General features: G+C 40.0%; 1 protein-coding gene across 1 annotated transcript; it reads left to right on the plus strand.

Annotated features, from left to right (window-relative positions):
- The first annotated feature begins 1,420 nt into the window (after positions 1-1,420).
- On the plus strand, positions 1,421-18,005 carry LOC150039035 (phosphatidylinositol 3,4,5-trisphosphate 3-phosphatase TPTE2-like). Its single transcript, XM_090328056.1, has 7 exons — positions 1,421-1,472; positions 2,583-2,636; positions 8,596-8,649; positions 9,933-9,983; positions 11,842-12,003; positions 14,001-14,120; positions 17,471-18,005. The coding sequence occupies exons 4-7, from the start codon at positions 9,940-9,942 to the stop codon at positions 17,619-17,621; spliced, it is 477 nt and encodes a 158-aa protein (XP_090184182.1). The 5' UTR covers positions 1,421-1,472; positions 2,583-2,636; positions 8,596-8,649; positions 9,933-9,939; the 3' UTR covers positions 17,622-18,005.
- The last annotated feature ends 1,266 nt before the right edge of the window (positions 18,006-19,271 follow it).

Genomic DNA, 19,271 nt, shown 5'->3' on the forward strand with positions numbered 1-19,271 from the left:
TATTTTTCTTTTTGGTAATCCATTGGCTTGAACTGGGTGCTGTCCCTAAGTTCTTCAGCTCAAGGCTATTAGTGCTCTACCGCTTGTGCCACAGCACCACCTTGGGTTTTCTGGTGGTAAATTGGACATAAGAGTCATGGATTTTCATGGCTGGGTTGGCTTTGAACCATGGTGCTCAGATCTCAGCCCCTGAGAGATTTGTGGATCACTTTCGTTTCTAAGACCATTGAAGCGTTGGAGAATGACTCAGTCATGACAATATGCTTCAAGTACATTGTTAACATTAGTAACATATTCCTCTAGAAAACATGACGTTTCCAACTTGTGAGTCTGTAATCGATTGGACCAAAGGAGCAGATCCGATGTGCAGAAAAGTAAAAGAAACAAAAATAGAGGTTACTGAGTCTTCACAGAACTGCATGTATAAGATCAAGATCATGCATGCATCCCTGATAGTTCAGAGCCCTGTCATTGTGAAATTAGCACTGTGTCTTGCTCTGCCACCATGCAAGACTTGTTCTTATCCAAGTCTGTTACACACTGAAAAGGCTCGACCTCGTGCCACACATAGTATTAGAGCAAGGTAGATATTTATAATGATGGCAATAAAAAGTTGGCACAAGGAGTGGAGAACCTGGAACTTAACTAGGAAGAAAGAGGAAATTTGGACTGAGAAAACAGAGGGCCATTAGGGAGAAAACACAAAAAGCTAAGAGCACTGCTTTCACTTAGTTGTAAGTCACGAACATAAAGATTTTGTTCTATCTAATCATCTCAGATTAAATTTTTCCCTTCCCCTAATACTCACACTTATTTGCATGGAAAAGTGGTTGATAAGTTTCAAAGTGATGGATTGACATGGGAATAAATGTTCAATAGAGGGACTACACAAAAGTTCCTTGCTCCAACAGTCACTCTGATGATTTCCCCAGCATGTGAATGGAGGACACTGAAGTTTTCAGATCAGAAATGAGTCTGTAGCTACTTTTTCTCATCTAACTGTAGTTACTTGGAAAAACTGGAGGTTTTGATTAGATGTGAGGAAGGTCATGGATAGTCGACGAGCCCACCTTCCCCTTAGTGATTTGAGGCCAAATTTCTTTGGTGGCTTGGTGAGTAATGTGGTTGTTTTCTCTTTTGGAGATGACCTTGCACCTGTCCTCCTTAATGACACACTGAACTAGAAACACACTCACTCCCAGAATGCCACTCATGCTAACTGTCATTTTTGTGTCATCAAGTGTATTTCTTCATGGTCTGAAACTGTAAGGTTGCATTTATTTCAAATCAACGTGAGAAGAGAACCAGTTATAGGGAAAACAGTGCATGAATGTAGGACCTGCATCAGAATTTGACCCAGAATTTGAACTCTTCCGTATTCATGTGATATGTGACCATAGGTGTTTTTGTTACTTTAGCACAACTGCACATGATCCTTGTCCAGCACCTGATGATGGCAATGTGACAGAAAGGTAAGATATAAACCAAGACAAGTGTAGAGGTGGAAGTTTATGTTCACATTATATATATATATATATGTACAGACACATGTACTCATAAGTATGCACATACACATGGCTGGAGCTGAGCACTTGGACACAAAGAAACACCAACACCATGAAAGGACTGGTGGCAGGCGTGATGCAGCGCATGGCAGAAAGTAAAGATCCTGTGTTGGAACACCAGTGCTGCTAGGAAAATGAAAGAAGCATACATCAGGAAGGGTCAGCCTGTCACACATGCCTCTCACATGGCTGTGTGGTGAGTGGAAGTTGGATGTGATCTCATTTAGAAGCCTGCTTGGGAAGGCACTTATCTCAAGCCGTATCATTTTTATTCTAATTAAATGGTGACCCAATTCACTTATCTTCTGATTTTAGCTACTAATATGTATGGTGTCATATGAAGTAGCAATATGACATGAGCAGTGAAAATCGATTGGTTCATATGTAATCAGTTTTTTGACTGAAAGCTTATGCTAAAAAAGAATCCTTTGTGGAGCAAAGTCGAGGATCACACATAAGCTCTTCTTTAACCAGTCCTAGGTCATCTTGTGAGCCTGTCTGCCTAATTCCACATTATGGTGAGAGTTTTATGAATATGATGATACTTTTTCTTCCTATGGCATTTTATCATCAGGGTCATGTAGTTTGGTTTCTCTTCAGATTGTATAAATCTTTCACTTTTTAATAAAGATACTTTTATAATACTATTTTCTGAGGTCCTCATTGCTAGCCTATAAAGTCCTATTGTAGTAAAAATAAGAAGTTCAACAATACATCTTTCGGCATTTTGCTGCTGTTGTTAATCCATGGTCTCAAGGTACTCTGAGCTCTCCTGGAATGATCTTTCTTCTCCTGCGTTCAGTGTGCATTGATTACAGGCATGCAGAACTATAACCAGGTTGAAATCTTCTGTCTTCACAGGCCTGATATGATCAATTAGAATCATTTTCTAGAACAGATGACATGGTAGATTACTACGTGTAAAGTTTAGAAGATCAGCTTGCTAGTTAAACATTAATTATAACTAACTTGACCCAAACTGACATGGTTTCTTTTGCATTCCTTTTTATTCTTTAGCAAAACTGAAGTAGAAACCAAAAGAGTACCTACAAGTGGATTACCAATTAAAATGTAAGATAGAAAGTACAGTGTGTGTGTGTGTGTGTAAAGAAGCAAACATGGAGATCACTGTATTGGCATCCAAGTGTCCATAGATTTCTTTCAACACTGTTCTTAAAGTCTTCTCACAATTAAGATTTTTTAAAAGAATTATTCTTTATTTTTCAAAGAATTTTATTTTGAAAAGGTATACAGACTTGTTTATTTGCCTCATATTCAGAACAAAAAGAGCAAGGGCCCCACCCACTGATGCTGGCTGAGATGGAAGTGTAGCATTCCTGCCATTCTTACTGGCCCACAGCAATGGGAGAAAAGCCTGCTGTCAGGAGCAATAGCTCCTTAGTGTTCTGAGGCATGTAGAGACATAGGCTTTCTCATGTTTTCTGGGGTTCCGTGTCTTCACACTTGGTTATTTTTAAATTAGCTGCACTGCTCCAGAAGCAATCAGAGGAACAATACTGGATCGAGTGTTGGGAGTCCTCATCCAATCCATCTGCTCATCTGATTCGGGTTCTACCAATCTATTTTATTGCTGTTCTTTTACTCTCAGAAGCACATATGAGTCTGGATCTAGTTTGGTAACTGCCCTCTAGAGGTTCACCTTCTGTAAGTTGGGAGGCATGTGCTTTAAGGTGACATTTTTAAGATAAGTGTCCTTGTGAGCCATGTGCTCTTTGGTGAAGGGAAATTCCTCTGGAGAAAGGCTGCAAGGTTCCCCTTCAGGATCCTGTCTTCTCCTTCTCTAGAATGTGAGGGAAAAACTTCTCTATCATTGTGAGTCAATACTGCAAGCAGCTGCTAAGGACATAACGGATTCTCTCCATCTCGATTTGACGTATACTAACCTTCAGATCTCCCTTTTTGGCTCTTTTGAGATTTTCTTCCATGTGATCCAGCTGTTCTGTGACGCCTTCTACAATTTCACACTTGCTCTCCAGAAGTTCAGGAGCAAATTTTGCATCCTCCAGGCCTGCTCCAGCCTTTCCATGAGCTCTGCAAGAGTTAGGACCACCTCCTCACTGAGTCTTGCCCTATGAAATCCAGTTCCTCTGTCATCTTCTCTGAAACCAGGAACCTCACCTCCCGCCATCCAACTCCCGCACTCCTGCACCAAGATTTTGTTTTTAACTTTAGACTCTAGATATATTTATGGCTATTTTCCCCATATATTTATATATCTTAGTTTACTCTAGAAGATGACAAGACAGCTTCCCCCCAGTAAAACCCTGTCCTAGGTAAATTTGCTTTACTTAGGTAGCAAGAGGATAACATTAAACATGGAAGCTTTAATTTGTGGCACTGAATGATGGCCTAAACAGGGCACCCTTCAGAAAGTACAATTAATGACCCACCTAGCTTTTCAGCAATACAAGCATGTTGAGGTCTTCCAGCCCATTTGCTTGACATTCGTGTTTTATGCCTTGAAGCTTCTTTGTAATGGCATGGAGTTCACACAGATCATTTGACTTTTTTTGCTCCCACAAAAATATCAACTCTTCTAGAATTTGTAGTTTCAAAGCTTGCATCATACAAAGCATAGTGACAACCTGTTTCAAGAAGCACTCCCCCCAAATGCTTGAAAGGATCAGTTATGGTAACACCAACATCTCCATCCAAAATTACTTTGCCTTCTTCAACAATGATGTAAGTTTTGTCTGCAATGAGACAAAAAAGGACAACCTTCTTCCTTTTCTTGCTTTATTCTGGTGTGGAGAATTTTTAAACTTCCATGTCATAGAAAATGTGACACACTTCAGCAACTTGCACTCTAGAGGCCATCTTGGCTGGGGTGGTCACAGGGACTGGAAGGGCTGGGAAGGGAGACGGCCAGTGTCTAGAGTTCAGAGCATTTTCCTCACTGAAGCGGGCATTAAGATCTTTACAGACTATTCCTCTGTCTTTTGTTTGAGATAGGATATGTGTAGCAAGTCATTTAAGTGTCTAGCATGGGCAAGTTCTTGGGTCCAATCCCCATTACAATGCAAGAGAAAGACAATTGGACAAAGGGAAGACATAAAAGATGAAGACACAGAAGAAAAAGAGTAGGGGGAGAAAGTGGCAGGAAGAGGAGAAGAAGGGGGAGGAGGGAAGGGGGGAGTGATTTTCTTCTTGAGGGAATCATCATTCCTACATTTGTCACTTAGATACTTCATGTGGACTCTCTCAGGGAGATTAAAGTTCTCTTAAGTTTTACAAAGCAGTAGTGATTTAATTATTTTATTTGGAGGTAATAGGATGTAGGAGGCTCCACTGTTTTCTGAAGACTCTTTAGCAGAAAACAATGAAACTAAAATCCTAGAAGTATTCATTATCCTGCCAGAGTGCTTCTGCTATGGTGCTTCTACCAAGTGAAGTGAGGGCCACAATTCTAATCCCAAGGATCGAGCTCCTGCCTCAGGACTGTGGTTTCTGAATCCTATCTGAGACAGAAGCTTCAAGATGATGCTGAAGAATGGATGAGATGAAGGAATCAGCAAACTGGGTGGATTGAGGGCATTTACACCTCCAAACTGCAGCTGATTGAAAAGACAAATCAATGTTGTCACTGACATTTGATTTGATTGTGAATGCCACAGCTCAAGTCTTGAGTCATCTCACTTTACGGTTAATATATTTCATTAAAAAATTATCAAGTATCACTGGGTGCCATTGGCTGACCCCTGCAATCCTAGCTATTCAGGAGGCTGAGATTTGAGGACTGCAGTTCAAAGTCACCAAAGCACAAAACTCCAGGAGCCTCTAATTAATCATCAGAAAACTGGAAGTGCAGCTATGGCTCCAGGAGCATAGCACAAGCTTTGAGCTGAAGACTTCTGGGAGAGCAGCCAAGCCCTGAGTATAAGACTCTGGACCAACGCCCACCGCATTCTCCCCAAAAATCAAGTATCAAGCCAGGTGAAGGAAAAAGAAAGAAAGAAAAAAGACAGACAGAGAGAGACAGATAGAGACAGACAGAGAGACAGAGACAGAGAGATGGAGAAAGGGAGGGAAGGAGGAAGGATGGAAGGAAGGGAGTGAAACTAAGAAAGAAAGGAAATAAAAGAAAAAAGTAAACAACTGGTCTGAGTGGGTGGTCTACTATTAGATTGCCTATCTAGCACACAGGAAACCCTAGGTTTGATTCCTAGGTACTACATGCACATAGAAAAACTCAGAAGTGCTGCTATAGTGGTAGGTTGTGATAGAGTGATAGATTGCAACAGCTCAAGGACAGTGCCCACACCCTGAGTTCAAGACCCAGGACTAGAAGGACAAAACCAACTAAACAAAGCAAATCAGCCGAAAAACTCAAGGTTCAGTGTTTCATCTCTGTGAAGACATATCAAGACTTTATAGGGCTGTGAGAGAAGCTCCATCAGGAATGATGAAGGAACTTGTGAAGGCCTGGGGCACCCACCTAACATAGAGACAACACTACCTGAGAGGGAAGAGCACTTGTAGGATTCTTAGCTTCACTGAACTTTCTGAAGGCACCTCTGCTTCCTGCCTACCACTACCTCATGCTGTTCCAAATGCGATTGTCTTTATGTAGCCACCCCAAGAAGAGTCTTATATCTAAACAAATAAATTCCAGGAGACAGGAGACTCACCTGAGAATTCTCCATGTGTGTGTTTTTATACATATACATATATATATATATATATATATATATATATATTGGCACTGCTTTGCTGAAATTATGGAATCATGTATACTATGTACCTCATGAATACTATACACCTGGTACTTTTTACCTCAGTCAAGGTAGACGACACAGATTCTGGGCAATGGTGTCTCATGCCTGTAATGGTCAGTACTGTTGAGATCTCATGAAGACCATGGTTCAAAGACAGCATAGGCAGGAAATGTATGAGATTGTGATTTCCATTTAACTTGCAAAAAGCTGAAAGTATGGCTCAAGTGGTAGAGTCCCAGAGTTGATAGAGAAACCTAAGGAAGAGCAACCAATCCCTAAGATGAAGCCCTCGTAGTTTCAGCACAAAAATATCCCCAAAAGAAGTTCACCTCCTTAGCAAAGACAAGTACAGGTTGAAGTGAAAGGATGGAAAAAGGTATTCCCAGAATGGAGCTGAAAAGGAAGAAAATGAAAATGTATTTCTATGTAACAAAGAAAACTTGAAAATAATACAAGATGAAAGTGACTTCATGTGGCTAAAGATACTGCAATGATTAGCAACAAAAAGGCAGCTAAGCCTCAATGCACCCAATTTCACACAACAGACACCGCTGCACATAAATGAGGAGATGGATCCCAACCATGTTAGATCCTCTCCATAGAATCCACAACCGATTCAACCGATGACATATAGCCAATGGAAGCACATATCTGCCTATTATTCCACTCAACAGTCACAGAATAAGTATCATCCCAGCACTCCCCAAGCTTTCTCCAAACGAAATATTTACAGCACAAAGGCAGAATTGTTCTTTTCCTTCTCTATTGCAATGTAATTATACAAATGGTTTTCTTTGTAGAGTATAAAGGAAGTCTTAATAGATACACATAAGAAATGATTGGGGGAGCTCTGTTTAGTCTTTTGAAGAAATGCCATACTGCTTTCCATAGTGGTTGAACGAATTTGAACTCCCACCAACAGTGGAGTAATGATCCCTCCTGTCCACATCCTCTCCAGCATCTGTTGTTATTAGATTTCTCAATCACGGCCATTCTAACTGGAGTGAGGTGGAACCTTAGAGTTGTTTTGATTTGCATTTCTTTTATGGCCAGAGATGTCGAGCATTTCTTCATGTGTCCATAGGCCATTCATATTTCTTCTTCAGAGAAGACTCTTAAGTCTTTGGTTCGTCTGTTTACTAGATGGTTGTTTCTTTGGAGATTAGTTTTGAAGTGATTCATTTTTTTTGAGCTGTTGATACATTTTAGATGTGAGGCCTTTGTCTGTTGTATGGTTAGTGAAGATCTTCTTCCACTCTGTAGGTTGTCTAGTTAATTTTCTAGCTATGTCCTTTGCCATACAGAAGCTCTGCAGTTTAATGCAGCCCTACTTATCTAGACATAGAGCTCCCCTATGATCCAGCAATTCCACTACTTGGCATCTACCCAATCGTCCAGAAACAAGGACATACTAAAGCCACTAGCACAACGATGTTCATTGCAGCACTAGTTACCATAGCAAAGAATGGAACCAACCCAGATGCCCCTCAGTTGATGAGTGGATCAACAAGATGTGGTACTTATACACAATGGAATTCTATGCTGCTGTCAGGAAGAACAACATCGCCCCATTTGGAAGGAAATGGAAACACTTAGAAAAAATCATATTAAGTGAAGTAAGTCAGACTCAAAGAAACATAGGCTCTATGGTGTCCCTCATTTGTCATAATCAGTAGAAACCTTGAGCTCCCCTAGCAGAGATATACAATAGAACAAAACCTAGATACATAAGCCCATGTCGTATGACACTAAATGAAAGGACCTCCAGGATATAGAAACAAAAGCCATATAATGAGTGATTGTTGTCCTTAATGTACTGTTATCTCTCATCTCTTTTGCCGTCCCTTGGTTATCTCATATTGTTACAGTATTTCACCTTGTTATCTGATATATTGTATATACGTATATTTGGTTATTTGAAAACAGATAGGGAAGGGGGGAAAAAAAGATAATGTTCCGGGAGGAGGGGAGGGAAATGGGGACCAAGACATGAGAAAGGGTATCAATGTATGTGAAGTGATGCACCTTCAATCTGGTGAATATAATGTAACCCTTCTATTAATTACAAAAAATATATGGGAAAAAAAGAAATGATTGTATTACTGCATGCTATCATCCCATGATGGAATTCCAGTAGAAATAGACAGCTAGATAAACTACAGAATATATTGAAATACATAGAAGTAGAGCAAAACATTTTTGAACGGTTGGTTGATGGTTATTGGAGAAATATGGGGGGATATGTAATCAAGTCTAGAAGATACCTGACAATGTGCTTTGTTTTCATCCTGTAGCGATATATTGTCTGATACCACAACAAAGCGTGATGAACTTAACAACAATGAAGGGTATGTTCTGAACATATATGCACCACTCACCTAGGTATACTTATAGATATTAACATGAATGTAGGTACAGACACACATGAAAGTATAGTCAAAGAAAGGAAAGTGATTTAGATTAGAGAACTTTCTTGGAAGTATTGATGACAATACAGGATTTTTGATATTTTTCTAAGATGCATTGGATGTAATATCTGCAGCTACCTTTCTAAAACCTTAGCTGTCTTAAGAATAAATATCAAGAATTCTTCTTATTCCTAATCTATTGTAATGGCCAAAGCCAATTCAGTGTTTTGATGGAAGCCCCAGCAGGATAAGAAACTACTCTGCAGGTGCTCCATTATCTCCAGCTAGAGGATACAACACCAGCATTGATCCTCCTCCTCCTACACCACCCCCTCCTCCTCCTCCTCCTCCTCCTCCTCCTCCTCCTCCTCTTCCTCCTTCTTCTTCCTCTTTCTCTCTCTCTTTCCCTCCCTCCCTCCCTTCCTCCCTCCCTCCCTCCCTTCCCCTTCCCCCTCTCTCTCCCCCTTCCCTCCCCCCCTCTCTCTCACTCCCTCCCTCCCTCCCCCCCTCTCTCTCTCAGAATGAGAAAAGACTAGTCCTTAGGGAAGTTTTAATTTGAAATATGTTTTCCTATAATGGCTCACCTCCAAGGTGTATTTCAAGCCTTAAACAAAATTCTGCCCAACTACGTGTCAGATGTCTATATCAAGAGATGATGATGAAGACACGAGAATCTTTTTGGGCCCGTGTTTATCCCCGATGTACCTCATTTCATTGCTCTGGGAATTGGGTTGGCCAATATATAATGACTTGACTAGGTTTCCAGTTGTTCATGGAGAACTGACAGCTGAGGACAGGCCCCTCATATTGTATGTGCTTTATTTAGTGGATGAAAAGTCTCTTACCATCAAGTCAGGGTTAGAATTTTATGTGAAAGGTAAATATTACACTAAAGATTCAAAACTTGGTGTATGGTATATGTATGTTTGTTTCCTCATATATTCTGGATGTGAAGGTGAAAAACTCATGAAACATAAATGTAAATATTTTAGTTGTTTATTAAAAGCATTTCATTATAAAACTGGTGTAGAATATCCCTTTAAATTGATATTATACAGGACTTTGGTTTTGGTTAATCTTGTACAATGCATGCACTTTTGTTTGGATTTGCACCAAAGTTTCGGTTCCTAAGACCAACAGATTACTCTTTTCCTAAACAGGTAAAAAAGCCATATCAAGAGAGACAAAATGTGACTGATTTTATTTTTGTTCACATTTTACAGCAACCACATGAAGAAAATTGCAAATAAAATTCTACTGTCTCTATCATTCAGGTGGGTAAGACTGTAGAAATACAAGCAATGAAGTATGTATATAAAATATAACATCAATATTTGAAGTGAAAAGAATCTAAGAAAGTCCAAACTGAGCAACAAGAGTTTCTACTGTTAAGATGTTGAAAAATAACCCGTGTGTGCCTTCATACTATAATCCAATTGATCTTGGAAAATTGTCTTAAGCTGGTCTTATAACTCAGAAAAAAATGGCATTTAAGCAAGTCTATGTAATGACATATGGCTATGTGTTTTTCTACTCATGAAAGTAAGTAAATATAAGTTGGGTGCTGGTGGCTCACATCTCTAATCCTTGCTGAAAGCTGAGGATTACCACTGGAAGCCAGCTTGGACAGGAAAGTTCTTGAGATTCTTATCTCAAATAAATGACCCAGAAAAAGCCAGAAGTGGCATTTTGGCTCAAGTGAGTTTGCTAGTCTTGAGCAAAAGCAGCTCAGGGACAGCACCTAGAGTACAAGGCTCAGGAATGGAAAAGGAAGAAGGAAAGACAGAAATACTGGAAGAATGAGAGGAGGGGTGTGAGGGAGAGGGAGAGGGAGATTGAGAGGGGGAGGGTGTGGGAGAGGGAGAGGGAGTGCAAGGAAGGAAGGAGGGAAGCAAGGAAGGAAGGAAAGTAGGAAAGAAGGAAAGAGGGAAAAGTATGGAGGGAGTGAGGAAAGAAGGAAAGCAAAAATAAAGGAAAGAATAACAACGAAGTGTTAAACTTTTGGAAGTATAGGTTGTATTCTAATAACTCCCTTATTTATGTGATTCCTCCATTCTGGAAACACGTTCCTTAGGCTTCCACTCTACATATGAGAATAATTTTATACTGTGCCTTAGAGTACATAAAAATTAATAGTATTTTCATTTGAGTTTCAGTTTTAAAGACTTTGAAATCTTCTCAATTCATCGTCATAACGACATAAACGATACAATCAACCAATGGGTAGTTCGTTTAAAATATGTGACAGAAAGGCTTCAAAGCACTTAGAGTTCAATTCCATAAATATGTATGGAATTGAATTCTTTTTCATGTGTCCATAGCTGCGCAAGGAGTACCCCCAAATAAATAATCATATACATGTTAAAATCCTCAATAAAAATCTTAGGATCCAAGTGGGCATTAGTCGTTTTAGGGCCTCATGCTTCCTGGAGAGGCATTTCACTGACTGAACTAGACTTCTAGCCCTTCCTGCTTTCTTATTTCTGAGATAAGGTTTGGCTTTTTGCTCTGACTGGCCTGGACTTCAGTAGGAAGACTGAAGTTGCCTTACTGACCTGGCTGGGACAAGAGGCTCACATCATCACACCTAGCTTGTCTTGTTGAAGTGGGTTTGTGGAATTTCTTTGCTGGGGCTGGCCTTGACCTGGTATCCTCCTCAGTCTCATGAGTAGCTAATATCATAGCTATGAACCACCGCACACAGGCAGGTAGTCCTTCAAGCGCTAGGTCAGTTATGCCTTCACTGAGCTTTAACTATTACAGTCTGACAAAGATTCAGATTGATGACTTTTAATGTGCTAAAAGAAACTGATAGATTCATCTTCAGAATTTATCAATATTTAAAGAGTTTATACTGACAGACTAGTCATTTCATTTCCATTTTTGTTCTAGCTTGCAGTTATTGTGTGGTTTCTACATACCCTCCAGTATACTGTTTAGGAGGGAATGTTGTTCACTATTCAGTGCTTCTATTGGATAAAAAAACTGAACAATGTTTTTAGATAGGAATGCACTCATTCTTCATACCACTGGCCACTATAATCTTAAATAATGTCTTTTTAGCATCTGACATATAGCTTTAGGAATTGTTGAAATGTGGTGCCAAACTCTCATTGTCTTTATTTATTTTAGGATTTTGGCAATACTACTGATTTTTGTCGATCTTGGTCTAATGGTAACAGATATTACAGTTACAACCAGCAAACTCCATATTCCATTAGAGTACAGATCACTTTCCCTTGTGATTGCTATATTTTTCCTTTTGGATGTTGTTCTACAAGTATTTCTGAAAGGGTAAGTTTTGTTCTCTCTGAAGCCTAAATCTGAAGAACCCTACTGAGACTGGCTCCTCCACCAAGTAGCTCAGGCTCACTATTTCCCTTAACTGTGTGCTTGAAACTCCCATTTATCTCCTTGATTTACACAAAATAACATTTATTTGCCAGTCCTGGTGCTTGAACTCAGGGCCTGAGCGCTGTCCTTGGACATTTCTCAAGGCTAAAGAACTACCACTTGAGCCACAGCACCACTCCCAGTGTTTTTCTATATATGTGGTGCCAAGGAATTGCACCAGGTTCTTGGTGCATGATAGCAAGCATTCTACTAGGACAAACTCCCAGCCAAATTTTTTTCAGGATACTAAATTAATTAGAAGATCAATCCAAACAAATGTGTGCCTCTTGAAAAGCATTCTTGAAGCCAAGGCCCAAACCCAGATTTTCATTGAGTAGCTTTAATTAGTTTTATATTGCTTGAGACACTCTCATGGAGTAGTTGAGAAAAGTCTTTGAACAGATAAAGCTTAAAGGGATTTACCAAAAGGGACCAGGTAATTAATATGTCAATGTGTATGTTAAGAAGGAGAAGTATGAGTGCCAGGTGTCTGTCCTCATGGTGGAATGCCTGCCAAGCATGCAGAAAGACCCAAGTTCAATTCCTCGGTTCCACATATAGAAAAAGCCAGATGTGGTGCTGTGGCACAAGTAGTAAAGCTCTAACCTTGAGAAAGTCCAAGGACAGTGTTCAGGCCCTGAGTTGAAGCACCAAGACTTGAGAAAAAAAAAGAAGAAGAATCTGGGCCCAGTGTCTAATGCCTGTAATCCTAGCTACTCAGGAAACTGAGATCTGTGAATCACAGTTCCAAGCCAGCCCAGGTGCTAAAGTCTGTGAGATTCCTATCTCCAGTTAACTACTAGAAAACCAGAAGTGTTTCTCTGGCTCAAGTGTTGCATGGTATCTTTGAGCTAAATAGCTCAGGGACAGTACCCAGTCCCAGAGTTCTGCCCCATGACTGTTAAAAATTAGAAGGAGAAGTATATACTTGAGGTCTATAGATCAATACTTTGATTCTGACTGGAATTTCAAGTAACGTTTGATAGTATGTGAAATACTAGATACTGCACTCTAAATAGTCCCGAGTTCATTGAAAGGAAAAGTTTCAATGAAAGCATCTGCAGGTGATGTGGAGATTGCTTATCATCTCATTAGTGAGATGTAGCAAGAAAGAAATAGATTGCTTCCCTTTCCTGCTTGCTGGTTTTCTGAAAAGTAGGATGGGTGAGGCAAGCCTTGGGGATGGGCTGCTGGGCGAGTCAGGCACTGGGTTTCCTAGCCTCCCTTTCTCCAAGTCATTTCAGAAGGTAGTGTATGTTCTTTCCTGAGGACTTGTTCTCCTTCTTCTCTTGAGCTAAGCAGAGTTATTCACTGCCAGGTTAGTCTGATCCTGACAGACTGCCTCAGAGTGTGAAGATGGTTTTCCTGGAGGACTAGTGCTCACCTCTGCAGGAGTCAGTGGTGGAGAGGAGTCTGGTAGATGGATGTCGGTCTTTGTCCTTTTAAGGACACAGCAGCCCCGTGGGATTCCATTGTGGGTGCAAGGACAGATTATGAGTTCAGAAGCGCAGTTCATACCCATCTCATATGATACTCATATATTGATCTGGGGATAGTATGATGTACTGAAATTGTTGCTCAACAGAACTGTTGCATTTGTCTTCTTCCAACTCCATGGGAGAAGGCAGTGCATACCTCTTGTCCAATGGATGGGGTAGATGGCTTATTCATTAAGCTTTGATTGTCATCAGGTATGCAAGTATGTAATAATACAAATTTAGTACTTGAATACCTTCCACCAGTATTATGTTTTCTCTTTCCCAAATCCAGTCCATCCATTTCATAGAATCTATTACAATAACAATTTTAATGAAGTTGAGTCAAGTACTTTTTGCTCTAAAGATTTTCCTCTATCCCCTTAAAGAAGATAACCATTTTTTTTTTACTTTCTCTTACAGGAAAAAGCATTATTTTTCAGATTTCCTCAATATTACAGATGCTGCCATCACTATCATTATTTTATTTATGGACATCACATACATATTCTTTAATGCTACATTTTTTAAAGATATCCAAAGGTAGGAAGCCCATGACTTAACTGTCACACTTTTCTTTCATTTGTTCCTTAATTTGTACTTATTCTTGGCTTAAATTGTGTATATTGAACTGATTTCTGTTTAAGTTCTGAACCTGATACATTTTTTGAAAATAAAATATTAGGGAAGATGACATGGATTGAGTGGTAGAGGCCTACTTAGCAAGTGTAAGAACCTGATTTCAAGGGACTGTAACACAAAAATGGAAGAACAAATGAAGGGAAAATGATACATTTTCATACCCTTGAGATCTAAAAACAGACAGCATTTAAAGCCAGTTAAAGGTGTCTTCACTAAAGTACTTCCATTGGATATAGGAACTGGAACATCATTTTGAAATCCCCCCTTGATGATCTACTAATCTGCTTTTCCTAATGTTGCAAGTGTATTGACTTGAACATGTATGAAGTTTCAGTGGCTCTAGTTATACTTCTCTAAAAAATAGCCGATGGAAACCAGGAAATCCCGTATATGGCAACCCAGATAATGGATTTTTGCAATGGCAGTTTGGTAAAACGAAGAATGTTAAGGCAAAGTTAAAGCAGTAAGGGATTACTAAGTAATATGTGTATGGGTGTGGCTGTCTGTCTGTATCTGTGTCTGTGTCTGCCTCTGTCTCTATCTCCCTTTCCCTAAATGAGATAGAAAAATACCAATGTACATTCGAGGGCTAATGTTAGGAGGCTTTTAGCTATATTCATTAGAAGTCAAAGAAATAGATGCTTTCTTACCAAAATTTCTGAGAGGTCCAGTGTGATCCCCAAGTAAATATTGCTTTGGCTAGGGTTTGGATCTTGAAAATAACCTCAATCCATATGGTCCTTCAATGGGCAACCTCAACACCACTTGAGACCTTGGTAGCAAGACAACACTTGAGGTAGCAGCTACAGCAGCTGAATCAAGATGGATCGGAGTCAGAGTCGTGGTCATGGCCAGAGGTAGCAAGAAGGATGATAAGGACAAGAAAAGGAAATATGAAGCACCTGTACCAACTAGAGTGGAGAAATAGAAGAAGAAAACGAAGTGACCAGATGCTGCCAGCAAACTGCCACTGGTGACACCTTAAACTCAGTGTCGCTTGAAATAACTGAAGTTAGAGATAATTAAAGATTATCTTCTCATGGAAGAAGAATTTCTTAGAAATCAGGAACAAATGAAGCTATTAGAAGCAAAGCAAGAGGAGGAAAGATGGAAGGTGGATGACCTGGGGGGGACCCTGATGTCGGTAGGCACCTTGGAAGAGGATCACTGATGACATTTGTGCCATGGTGTCCACATCTGTGGGCTCTGAGCACTGTGTCATCATCCTTTCCATCCTGGACAAGAACCTGCTGGAACCAGGCTGCTCAGTCCTGCTCAACCACAAAGTGCATGCGGTGATAGGGATGCTAATGGATGACACGGTCCCCCTGGTCACAGTGATGAAGGTGGAGAGGCTCCCCAGGAGACATATGCAGATATGGGTGGCTTAGACAACCAAATCCAGTATATTAAGGAATCTGAGGAATTGCCTCTCACTCATTCTGAATATTATGAAGAGATTGGTATAAAACACCCATCATTCTCTATAGGCCACCTGGCACAGGTAAAACTGTTGGCTAAAGCAGTAGGAAATGAAACATTGGCCACTTTCTTGAGAGAGGTGGGCTCACAACTTATTCAAAAGCACCTAGGCAACGGGCCCCTACTTGTATGGGAATTGTTTCGAGTTGCAGAAGAACACGAACCATCCATTGTGTTTATTGATTAAATTGATGTCATTGGCACCAGAATGTAAGATTTGGACTCTGGAGGTGAGAGAGAAGTTCAGAGAACCATGTTGGTGCTGTTAAGCCACTTGAATCGTTTTGATTCAAGGGGGGATGTGAAAGTGATCATGGCCCCAAACCAGATAGAAACTTTGGATCCAGCACTGATCAGACCAGGCTTCATTGGCAGAAAGATTGAGTTCCCCCTGCCAGATGAGAAAAAAAAATAAGCTCACCTTCCACATTCATAAAAGCATGACTGTCCTGGCAGACAACGTGACTCTAGATGACTTGATCAGGGCAAAGATGATCTCTCTGGGGCCAACAATAAGGCAATCTGTACGGAAGCTGGGCTGATGGCCTTGAGGGAACGCAGAATGAAAGTAACAAATGAAGACGTCAAAAAATCTAAACAAAACCTTGTTTATTAAAAACAAGAAGGCACACCTGAGGGGCTCTATCTCTAGGAACCACAACTGCCTCAGGAAAGTGATGGGAGTTTTCCTAGCTCTCCACTGGGAAGCCATTAGTGCCTGCCCAGTGGAAACCATGGGTCAGATGATTTTACTAAAAATTCCCCTTTGTCTTAGCAAATGTGGCTTGTAGGTCTCACATCTGGCAATCTCTGTTGTCTATGCTGTGCAGCACTCTGCTTCCCAATAAAGTGCGTTTTTCAGAAAGAAAGATAGAAAGGAAGAAATGAGGAAGGAAAGAAGGAAGGAAGGAAGGAAGGAAGGAAGGAAGGAAGGAAGGAAGGAAGGAAGGAAGGACAGAAAGGAAAGAAGGAAGAAAGGAAGAAAGAAAGAAAGAAAGAAAGAAAGAGAGAGAGAGAGAGAAAGAAAGAAAGAAAGAAAGAAAGAAAGAAAGAAGGAAAGAGAGAAAGAAAAGATGAAAGAAAGAAAGAAAGAACACATCAGCCTCCACCCTAGACCACTGAATTGGAAACTCTGGGATCTGTGAACCATGGTTGAAGCAGTTCTGCCAAATGAATCTTGTTGGACATGTCCACACCTTTGTGTTTCTGCATGGAGGAGAAACACCAGCCAGTATGCTTGGGAAGTATTGCAACCTGTTCCCTGCCTGATATGCATGTACTAGCTGTAGGGAGCCTCTGTTACTAAAAGGAATAACACCAATGTACAAACAATCAAAGTTCATTTGGGGGGAAGATGAAAACTAAAATAGTCTATAAATCTGAATGAACTCATTACTGTTTGTCCAGACAGTAATTTCTCAATCTTAGCATTACTGATATTTTGAGAAGATAGTTATTACTTGGGTAGGGAAGAGAGGACAAAAACATCCTATCATTCTTCCTAGATTCATATTTATTGTAGGGTGTTTAGCAGCAGTCCTAGATGTGATTAGCACCTGCATCCATTTGGTTGTGACCACCAAGTATGTCCATATGTTACCCAGTGTCCTCTGGGATGAGGGGTATAGCTGACTGTTAGAGCACTAGAGCAGAACGTGGAGGCCATGGGGGTGGTGCAGAGCAATGTAACATATGTACACAGATTTAAACGTATGTATTGATGAACTCTGCTCTTTCTGAACTAAAAGTATGTATCTATAAATTTTTAGAATGATTGTATTCTTTCGGCTTCTGAGGCTGATAACACTTATGAGGATCTTTCACCTTGCAACTCAGAAAAGACATCTAGAAAAATTAATCAGAAGACTGGTAAGTGGGCAGGACATGTTTGCTTCCCATCCTGGTAAAAGTTTTAGGTAGCAATATCAAATTCTTTGTGGTTGACTTCTGTTTTACAGCTTCATCATTTTTGTTCCTCCCAGGTGTCTGGCAATAAGAGACGATATGCCAAGGATGGATTTGACCTAGATTTAACTTACATCACTGGTTTGTGAAACTTAACTGTTGATTGACTTCTCTTAATTATATTACTGTTTTTTGAAACTTGTCATGTGATTGACTTATGTTTAATCCACATTTTCCTTTGAAGTAAGAATATTCCCTTTGATTTTCCCAAACTACAATGTTTTTTATCTAAGGCACATTGGTTTGTGCTTTTTGTTTTTGATTTGTTACTACGTTGGCTTCTTTGGTGGTTCTGGGAAAAGAACTCAGTCTCTTGCTTGCTTGGGAGGCTCTCCTACTTCTGCCACACCACTAGCCCTTTTTATGTAATTGTTATTTTCAAGGTAGGCTCTTGCTTTCTGTCCCAGCTTTTCTGAGCTACAGTTCTTCTACTTGTATGCCATTGTACCAAGCCATTTATTGAGATGAAGTCTTTCCATGTTCCTCAGATCTTTGCCTCCTGAATAGCTGATTTCCAAGATTGAGCCAAAAATGCCTAGCTTTTTTGCTTTCTCTCTCTTCTTTTTTGTTTCTCTTCTTTCTTCCTTTCTCTGTCTCGCTTACCTTCTCTTCTTTCTTCTTTCCTTCCTTCCTTTCCATACTCTCAAAGTATTTTTCTCAATGATTTCATAGGCTACTGTGTTATGGTAATATATTGGTAGATTACATCTGGGCACAGGTAATCTCATTCATTTCAAACCAAGACTCCCTGGTGGTAGACAGTAAATACGATGCAATTTCAAGTGGCTCCATTAAAATTTCACTTATTATTTATTCCGTTTTGTTAGCTATCTAAGCATCCAAGAGAAAGAGACCTTAATCTTCTAAAATCCCAGAGAACAAGTTCATTATCCATGAGGTCAGGTTTGCTAAGGGAAGACGGCTTCAAACACTAAGTTCCTGTTGAGCCTAAGGATATTATGATATTGCATAACTTATTTATTTACTTTTGTATTGTATTGTCAGTCCTGGGGCTTGAACTCAGAACTTGATAACTGTCCTTGAGCTTCTTTTGCTCAAGGCTAGCACTTTACCAGTAGAGCCACACTGCCACTTCTGGTGATTTCTCTTTATGTTGTCCTGAGGAATCCAACTCAGAGTGTTTTTGCATGCAAGTCAAACGCTCTGCCACAAAATCACCTCCCTAGACTTCTATTGCTTCATCTTAATGCATCATCTTGGTTATGTCACTATCATATCAACTCTTCTTGTACTCTGAGAAAAGAACCTGGATAGATGTACAAATAATTTTTGTTATTATTGTTGTTCCCATCTGTACTGACTTTCCTAATAGGGATTCTTTTGCTTTCCAGACCGTCTTGTCGCCATGTCATTTCCATCCTCTGGGATACATACATTCTATAGGAATCCAATGCAGGTAAGCATATTTGTGCAGCACAGAGTGAACTCTATAGACTCAAGAGCTTAGTGTTGACCCAGGCAAAGCAGTGTTCTACCATTTTATTCTTTCTGGTGAAAAATCATAAAAGCATGGTATCAACTTGCTTTTGTTTATGCGAAGCCCTGGAGGTCCTACTGATTAGTAAGAGCACCCATTTATTTATC

This window comes from Megascapheus bottae, unplaced genomic scaffold (genome assembly GCF_031878675.1).
Source record: "Megascapheus bottae isolate mThoBot1 unplaced genomic scaffold, mThoBot2.hap1 HAP1_SCAFFOLD_50, whole genome shotgun sequence".
In the NCBI taxonomy this organism is placed as follows: domain Eukaryota; kingdom Metazoa; phylum Chordata; class Mammalia; order Rodentia; family Geomyidae; genus Megascapheus; species Megascapheus bottae.